At 33.5% G+C, this 9,839-nt stretch overlaps 1 protein-coding gene across 7 annotated transcripts in view; it reads right to left on the minus strand.

Moving 5' to 3' along the window:
- Window positions 1-48: 48 nt before the first annotated feature.
- LOC106877896 (prolactin-releasing peptide receptor-like) overlaps window positions 49-9,839 on the minus strand; it is a 381,315-nt gene continuing 371,524 nt past the window's right edge. For all 7 annotated transcript variants that reach the window (XM_052967841.1, XM_052967842.1, XM_052967839.1 and 4 more), the window contains one exon: window positions 49-9,768. In XM_052967841.1, the coding sequence (XP_052823801.1) occupies window positions 7,446-8,546 (1,101 nt within the window). In that variant the 5' untranslated portion in view covers window positions 8,547-9,768 and the 3' untranslated portion in view covers window positions 49-7,445. The remainder of the gene's footprint in view (window positions 9,769-9,839) is intronic.

The following is a 9,839-nucleotide window of genomic DNA, read 5'->3' on the forward strand; positions in this document are numbered from 1 at the left end:
ATATATATATATATATATATATATACACATATATATATGCATGTACGCATATTAACGAGTAACTGCATTTCTGCATCTACCAATGAAACAATCTACAATTACCGTGAGTAGTTCTTAAGCTAATGTTAAATTGTTTTATACACTTCACCACATAAAGTACACATCAATATACAGATACGCACACGGACACACACACACATACACACACACTCACACACACACTCACACACACGCAAACACACACACACATATGAGTATATCTATTTTCATTTGTCTGTGTTTGTGTTTATGTAGACACATATTCTTTTCCACTTTCGGTACAAGGCCCGAAAGTGTTCGGGAGGGGGCTAGTCGATTAAATCGATCCCAGTACGCAACTGTTACTTAATTTATCGACCCGGAAAAGATGAAAGGCAAAGTCAATCTCGGCGGAATTTCAACTCAGAACCTAAAGGCAGACGTAATGCTTCTAAGCGTTTCGCCCGGCGTGCTAACGTTTCTGCCAGCTGTCCGTTTTCATGTCGTTATATTGAAGCATAGATTGTGGCATGATTACAATTTTCTTTCATATTTGTGTAATATCTTAAGTATTTGTAATTGGATATAAATAACGCCATGCATCGATAGGGTGATAATTGCAAGTATAAGAAGTTGTAGATTCGTATAGATATATATTTTACATGAATATCATTGATTATGCTATTTCGTAAACTATATAACATTTATCTAACTAAGACAATAGTGATTCTCTCTAATGTTCCGCATTGCTTCAAGTGCTTTTATGTGCGGCTGAAATACATTTAACGTGAGTGGTGATCGTTAGTATAAAATGAAATGTAGCGATACAGTAATTTTCTCATTATTGTTTACCAGAAGTCAAATGACGAGGAGAATGAACATTTCTAAAGCAATAATAATTATGGGTTAGTAACAAATTATTTTCACGGTCATCAGCATATATGTGATTAGTTGGAAACAAAAAAAGATTACAAAGATTACATAAAACATTGAATGAGCATTTCTCATTTCTATGATATCATGACAAATTTGTAGGGTATGAACATTTTCCAAATGCGTACACCCCTTAAGATTGTGCCGATATTATATGCTGTATTTCGACAATGAGCGGAAGCTTTGAAAACTTTGGAGTCATTTGATACGCGTCATTTTACTCAGCTGTCAACTACTTAAATGTTTGTTTAATTTCACCAATCCAGTTTCATCCTTTCATGTTGCAATCTCTAATGATTGTTACATCCCATTATGTTGTAAAGGTAAAAGATAATGATTTCATATATACGTGTCAAAATGTACGCTTTTCAGGGAATTACTGTATGGTTAACATCTTGACATCCGACGCATTCATCCGATAGTGAACAGATGTGTCAATTTCGTCGATGTGTATGCACGCACACATTAGATAATATAATTTTAGCCAAAAGTTGGTGAGTTGTGATGTTGTCCACCTAACCGCAAAATACGCCAGGGTCACACCGTAAACATTTGTGGGAAGTAGGACATCTATACACATCAGCCTCAAAGGGAGTGACTTATAATATAAGGGATTTAACGTTCTTGGTTATATATTTTGTATTTATCAGAGATACGTACAAACATATAGACAAATTGAAAAATTAATAGACATATATATTACAATCTGCCATTCACTTGTAATCCTAGAGAAACATTATCTGTATGGAATTCCAACCATACCTTAAAGGTATATTCAATGCGAATTTATATTGCGTTATAATCCTTTAGACAATCTGAGACAACCTGTAACACTGAGACAAAGTATACATCCCTAGCACTCTGCGCTTTAATAGTAAGAATAGGCCCACCGAAAAATGAATTTTAACTACCTGTATTTTATTAACAAACATTAATACGGTAAGAATTTAGACGTTAGTTACCACTAATTGGATTTATTTAACGATAAGTTTCTAAACTTTACAGACAGTTATAAAGAAGCTTAATACCTATGGTAATGTCTTAATACCTAACTTAACAATATTAACTGTGGCTGACTACACATGCAGCAATATCGTTGCACTTCGTATACAATATATGAAACAAAGTGGAATGGATAACATATGAAACAGGAATCAATTAATGTAAATGGAGCACCAACAGGGATTTAAAATTCTGCATTGGACCGGTGGATATTAGATATCTTCAAAAGTAAAATATTTTTTAGAAAATACTAACATTGACAAAGAGATATTTAGATGAAGAGAAGTATGAAAGTTCAATTCACCCCGTATATTAACGTGACAAAACTATAATATAAGGGCAACTGAGAACATGGTTGCACATTAAAGAAATTCAATTATACTATGAATTATTGATGTATGAGATTTGAATTTCTCACTACATGTGTTTGTAACCGACGAATGTTTCGAATTATGTACTAATACCAGATAAATTAATCGAATATAGAAAGAAATATCACATAGATTCATTATATTATTAATTTTACGGCTTCTTTTTAATATATATTTTGCTCACAATATTTTATTCCAACCCCAAAATTATTACGTTTTTTCATACTTTCACTTCTATTAGTAATCTATCTTAGAATGACATTTAAAGAAAGCGAAATTTTGCAATATTTGTTTTATTCCTTTAGTTTTACAGGTTTACAATTTTGTTGCCGTCAAAGTATTCTCCATTTGAAGCAATGCGTTGGTCCAGTTGCGTTTAACACTATTGAAAACAGTGCTGGAACTCTTGTGAAATAATGCCTTTTAACGCCTTCGTCATTTTCTTCTTCACCTCTTCTACATCAGCAAATTCCGCAGTACCAGTTTTCGTCACTAGCGATGAGCTTCCAAAAGAGGTCGGGAACAAGTCCCAACTGTTCTTTCAATACACGACGCGCATTCAGTCATGACTAATTTTTATCTTCCGTGAACAAGCGAGGTGCACATTTTGAGTAACTCTTTCATTCGCTATTCCTCGCATAACATTCGTTGGTAGGAATTCCAGGGCACGCCAGTCATATCAGCAAATTCGTCAATTGTTTGATGACGACGCTTTCCACGATGTTTTCATTCGCTCGGGAGGTTGACGGTCGTCCTGAATGAGATTGGTCTTCATGCGACAAGTGACCAATCCTAAAATGTGGAAACCATTTGTAGGCCTGTGTTTGGTTCATGGCATCGTCCTTGTAAGCTATTTGAAGCATGACAATTCAATTGTTTCGGCCGCCGGTAGCCCAGCGAAAAATGGAATTTCACGGAAGCGCTTTGTTCCTTCGTTTGAGCCTTCGCGAAAATCGACGAGCAGGGGAGAAGCACTGTAAAATAAAGACGCACCACATGGCAGTACGAGTGCCGTGGACGCTGTCCATGTATCTGTAGTATAGCGTGTAGCGTGGAACAGAGAAGAAAACAACGAGGAAAATTTTAGAAAAATATGAATTCAAACGAACTTTATGGAGGTTGACACACATATTATATACACAAACTTACACGCACGCGCAAATACACACACACACACACACACACACACACAAACACAAACACACACGCACACACATCAAAATAATCACGTAAATAAGAAATATTCTTGGATATTACTAGCCAATTGTTGTGATTTAAATTTTTTAAGAGATTCCTTATAAAGTTTTTTTATATAAGCGAGTACGAAAATGTGTTCAAAATTTTTTTTTTGGTAAATTTATTAGGCTATTTCTTTACAAGTATAATCGAAACCAATTAATCAATAGTTTCTAAGATTATATGAAGATTATTAAAGTCAAACGATTTTGCATTTTCTTTAATTCTTTTTTAGAGTTTGTTTCTCTGCTCTCAGCCATTAAAATTGTTTTCTATGAATGCGAGTACGGATGGCGAAATAGTTCTGTGTTAGTAGTTTAATATTCCCCACCATTCTACTTATACTCGAAGAAATATTTTCCTTCGTATCTTATCGATGAATCGCTGGCGAGTAAAATTTAACAGCTTAATGTTGTTTTTGAAGACAGTGAAGTGGACCTTATTTTCTCGAGTCAACAGTCACCCGAATGAACATAATCTCCTATCTTTCCAGTGTTTCAGTCTTCTTTGCTTTTTTGCAGAAACCATTGTTTCACTAGAGATCTTGCTAGGTCTCCGATCCAAATTTTATTTCCCCATTATCCAATCACATGAACGATTCTTTTATCTTTGAATTAACGATGGCAAGAATGACATAATATAAGACAGGGAGCGAAATCTTAAGCTCTTACATAACTGAACGGTCTGTATAATAACAGCTTCACTCCAAACTCTTGGATTATGTTCTGTTTAATAAGAGAAATGTTTCCCAAAATAAAATAGAAACACTAGTAATACAACATCTCGTATTTGGGTTCGTATATCGGCATCTCCTTAAATTAACCTACTTAATCATACAGTGCTAAATAATTCTAAATATATTTATGTCATTTGCAGATTCCAACAAATATCACTATTCATTCATATTTAATTTATATATATATACATCCATCTATCTATCTATCTATCTATCTATCTATCTATCTATCTATCTATCTGTCTGTCTGTCTGTGTGTCTGTCTGCCTGTCTGTCTGCCTATCTATCTATCTATCTATCTATCTATCTATCTATACATACATACATACATACATACAAATCTATGTATGTATGTATGTATGTCTGAGTGTTTGTGTTTGTGTGAATGTATGTAATTCTATATATGCATATATATGTATATTTGTTTATGTATGTCTCTACGTTTATAATGATGAGTGTGTGTGTCTTACTGAATTCTGTTTTTCTGAGATCTCCAAAATTTCAACTGTATCTTTACTGATTTCATGTCGACATATTATATACAAATGAAGTCTTACGATCGATACACGCCGTTTCTTTATCTTCTGTACCTTTTTCGCCGCCCTCTCTCGTTCTCCTTCTTTACAATTAGACGTCTAGTACAGCTTATTTTCCCAGAAATTACTTAGCTCTGACGACTGTCTGATGAACACACCTCATGGAAAAATAAACTCTGATGCTAATGAACCAGTGCAATGACGTTTGGTGTTACAACACTCGGCAGAGACATAAAGATCAACGATCATTTCAAAAATATGAATGCCGATAACAACACCATCATCATCAACAACAACAACAACAACAACAATAATAATTATAATAATAATAATAATGATTCCAATTTTTTGCACAAGGCCAGCAATATCGGGGAAGGAGTAAGTTGACTCCATCGACCAAAGTGCTCACCCGATAGTATTTTATAGACCTCGAAAGATGAAAGGCAATGCACACCACGGCGGAATTTGAACTCAGGACGTAAATTCGGACGAAATGCTGGTATCAATGTTGTATGGCCCACCGCCTTCACAACACGAATAACAACAGCAATAATAAGAATAAGAATAATGATTAGAAGAACGATAATAATAATGATAATAATGAAAGAAATATTAATAATTAACAGTATTAACGTTAACGATAATAACAGTAACATTATCTGCATCAACGAAAACCAACAATAACAATATCAGTCGCAAAGGCAAGAATAAGAACCATAACCACCACCACCACCACCATCACAACAACAACAACAACAACAACAACAACAACAACAACAATAATGATAATATTATTATCGTTTCTAATGTAGACACTAGTCCTCAAAGTTTGTTTGGGAGAGATTTAGTTCACACCATTGAACAAAATATTTGACTGTCATTTTATCGTATTGATTGTGAATAGATGAATGTATAAGTTGACATCGGTGGAATGTGTACAACAAAGAAGCAGGAACAAAGGTGGCAAGTAATATATATATTTGACTGTTTAAGTATTTGGTTGGCTCACCGGCTTAAACAAGACACAATAACAACAGCAATAATAATTGTAATTTCAAATTTTGGTACAAGGCCAGCATATTTAAGGGGAGCCATTTAGTCGTTTCCTTCAGTCGTAGAAGTATTACATTCATAGATCTTGAAAGAATGAGATGCGAAGTCGATCTTGACGGAAGCTGAACACAGAACGTAAACATGAGGAAGAAAGAAATGTAGCCAAGTATCTTCTTCGACTCGCTAACGATCGCGCTAACGTAACCCCTTCTATTAGGTCTGAAATTTTGGTATGGTGTCATGTCGATTGCATCGACCCCAATATTCAACTGGTACACATTTAATCGACCCCAAAATGCTGAAAGGCAACGTAAACCCCGGCGGCATTTGAACTCGGAATATAAAGTCGAGAAAAATACATCTAAACATTATTCCAGACTCGGTAACGATGCTGCCAAATATGATAATAATAATAATAATAATAATAATAATAATAATAATAATAATAATAATAATAATAGTAATAATAATAATAATAATAATAATAATAATAATAATAATAATAATAAGAAGAAGAAGAAGAAGAAGAAGAAGAAGAAGAAGAAGAAGAAGAGCACAAAAACAAGAATTATTTAGGTCGGTCGGAACAGTTGAATAAATCGATTTCCCTTCATGACTGGTGGTTTAATTTCGGTAAATCCGAATGTATGATAGGCAGCATTAACCACAACACAACTTCATATGAGACCGTACAGACGAAACAAGAAACATAATGCATGATTTCATATGGCAGTCCTTTTCTCGTAAAAGTACAACACCTATTATACAAAAAATCTGGATCTGAGATCTATACGAAGTCGTATTCATTTGGTCTGTGTTCTCATACGCAAACTGAAACGAGTGAGCAATGCGTTGTATTATAAAACAAATTATATTTTCGGAAGTATATCATTTACACTGAACACCTTGTGCTGAGCACTCCAACCTTCACATATGCAATACTTAGGTGGATCAAAACAAGGAGACATCTAGGAACTTGTGTTTGCTCGCTACTCATTTCAGAAGTTCCTATAGAATAATGAAGTTCGTGTGTACTGGGATTTAACAATGAAGCAATATATGGTTATATTCTCTCTCCCTAACACATTCACACACACACATATATACTACAAGCGAAGTGAGAGACTGGGAAAGTTTTCTGTGTGTAAATGCTTTTGAAAATGTAGTTTGCCGTTACAAGTAACAATCTAATACGACTTTTACACACGCACACGCACACGCGCACACACACACACACACACACACACACACACACACATAAACAAACACACACATACACACACACACATACACACACACAAATATATCACATAATAATGTGTATACAATCTGATATTATTCTTAATTAGGGGATCATATTATGAAACAACATTGTCAAATGCGATATATCAATGTTAAAAATTAGATTATACATAAATATTTTTGCTTGTACACGTTAATAAACAGCAATAACAACATTCAAATTGTTTGTTAAAATTTCAGAAAAAGAATTTTACATCGAAATACATAAAGCAATGTAAACATTGAAAATCTGAGGAGGAGAGAAATATTTCTAGAATGTCATACATTGATTCCATGTGACATGGTATTCATGACAATAGTATTTTGTTGAGTGTCTGTATTATTTCGCTTTGTTTCTAGGAGGGCGTGTCCAGTTCGACGATTCCATTTCTTTTTCGAGTTATCAAATAATAAGCATATTTCTTTTTTGAAGTTATCATTTAGCCATCCATAGAGAAAAGGATTGATGCATGAAGAACTCATGGCAAAACTTTTAAGAAACAAGTCTGTTACTTTGAAAAACTTCCCTTTCACAAGATCGGGGTCAAATTCAACAAAAAGACTGAAAATATTCCATGGAAGCCAGCATATTGTAAAGAGTGTAACTATAGATACAAGAATCCGATTGGTCCTCTGACTTCGTCTATGCTCAGTTTTTTTCACTGGCCTGTTTTTCAAGACAGTATAGATACGACTGTAAAGAATTGAAGTAGCAATAATGGGAATGCAGAATTGCAGCAGAAATACAGATACTGTATAAACTCTCCTGATTACTTCTGAAGGCCACTCTTCGCCGCAGAGTGTTTTATCAAGTTGTATTGCTGGTATATTCAATACAACAAGCTTACTGTATATCACCATAGGAATAGCAGGGCCAATTGCCAGAAGGGCTATTAGTAGTGTTAAACGAAGCGCCATTTTGTTACTCATCCGCTTTCTAAAAGGATAAACAATTAGAATATAGCGATCAATTGCAATCATTAAAATACACATAGTTGAGTCGTATATAGGTATAGCAAAAGATGAATTAAATACAGTACACATAATATTTCCAAATACCCAGTTGTCGCTGAGTTGATAATGAAGTTGAAAGGGTAAATTAAAAATACACATGCCAATATCCGAGATAGCTAGGTTGGCAATGAAAATGTTTGTGACTGAATGGAATTGTTTGTTAGTCATTATTATTAAAGCTATAGTTATGTTACCAAAAATTCCAATTAACATGATTAGTACGTAGACAAATATTATCACAATTTTCCATTGTAATTTTTGTGTATAGTCATATTCCATCTTGATAGTAAAATTATTATCTTCAAAATAATCTTCGGATAAATTAAACTTTTGTAAAAATTCATTATATTTCAGCATGTTATCCATGTTTATAGTTACGATAAGCAAAGACCCAAACAATCAATCAAACAATGTCTGTCAGTGACGCATTTGTCGATCTTTCTGAAATTTATGTATGCATATATATCTAAATGCTGGAATACAGTCAATTAGCGTGCTCTCCGGAACTTTAATTTGATCAATATAATAAGGATACCATCGGTATCAGGAAGATAATTACATAAATATTGTTGCGGTAAGATTTATTCAAAACAGATGTCACAATAAGGAATTATAAGAGGTTACCTTTACATTTCTATACGTGTCGGTTGTCCAAACGGCGCATTATATACATACTTGCCTGTACGATATATAATATTGTTATTTAACATTTGCATTTGTCGATAAAAACTGAAACCAAAATAGCAGGGATGTTATCAAATCTTGATTGGATTAACCTGCCCAGATGATTTCATAAGTGGCATATATATATATTTATATATCGACTAGATCAACCTTATAGTGATTTGCACTTAGCTATTTATAATCGACACAATTTCGAGCAATTTGTGCTGTGACATATTTTAAAATTAACATCAGATGTTGAAGAGAAAGATGATTTTCTTGTTATCTTATATTGAAGAGTGTATATATTCTATTCCATAGTAACATATTGATATCTGACTTATTTTGCAATTAGTTAAATGTCGGGATATGTAAAGTTATGAATGGTGGTAAAGAGTATTTCTTTCTTGGTATAAACGAAAATACCTTTCATCGTATTTCATTTAAGGTGAACTAAAGGATTTTCAGTACACCGAGTAATATGAACTTGATAATGAGTTTAGAGTGAATCAACGGCTAAATTTACCATGTATTTACAGTAGTCTTTGCGCATAAAATATTGTTTTCGAGGTTATGAAATATATGTGAAAAACTTTTAAATAATATAACTTCCACGTTCTTGTAATAACGTTAAAGGTTCTAAAATATAAGTATTTCCGAATCGTTTATTCTGTGAACGTGAGACACTCTTGTGAATAAATCATATGCTGACTTACAAAGGAAATCAATTTGAAAAAGCAAAGATACGTATGGATTCTTGGAAAATACGCCAGAGAATGCAGAAAAAAGAATGATAAAAGGTAACTGTAATACGTCAGCGAGTAATATATGAGGATTTCATGAATAATATTCAATTAATTGTTCAACTTGGTGCAATTCCAGGATTTCAGGTATCCAGAGTAGGATCATTCACAGGGATTTAGTTCTGAAATAAAATAAAAAGAGAGAAGAGAATAAGATAATGTTTTTAAATGTCAAAAAATGTAACGATAAAAG

This window comes from Octopus bimaculoides, chromosome 5 (genome assembly GCF_001194135.2).
Source record: "Octopus bimaculoides isolate UCB-OBI-ISO-001 chromosome 5, ASM119413v2, whole genome shotgun sequence".
In the NCBI taxonomy this organism is placed as follows: domain Eukaryota; kingdom Metazoa; phylum Mollusca; class Cephalopoda; order Octopoda; family Octopodidae; genus Octopus; species Octopus bimaculoides.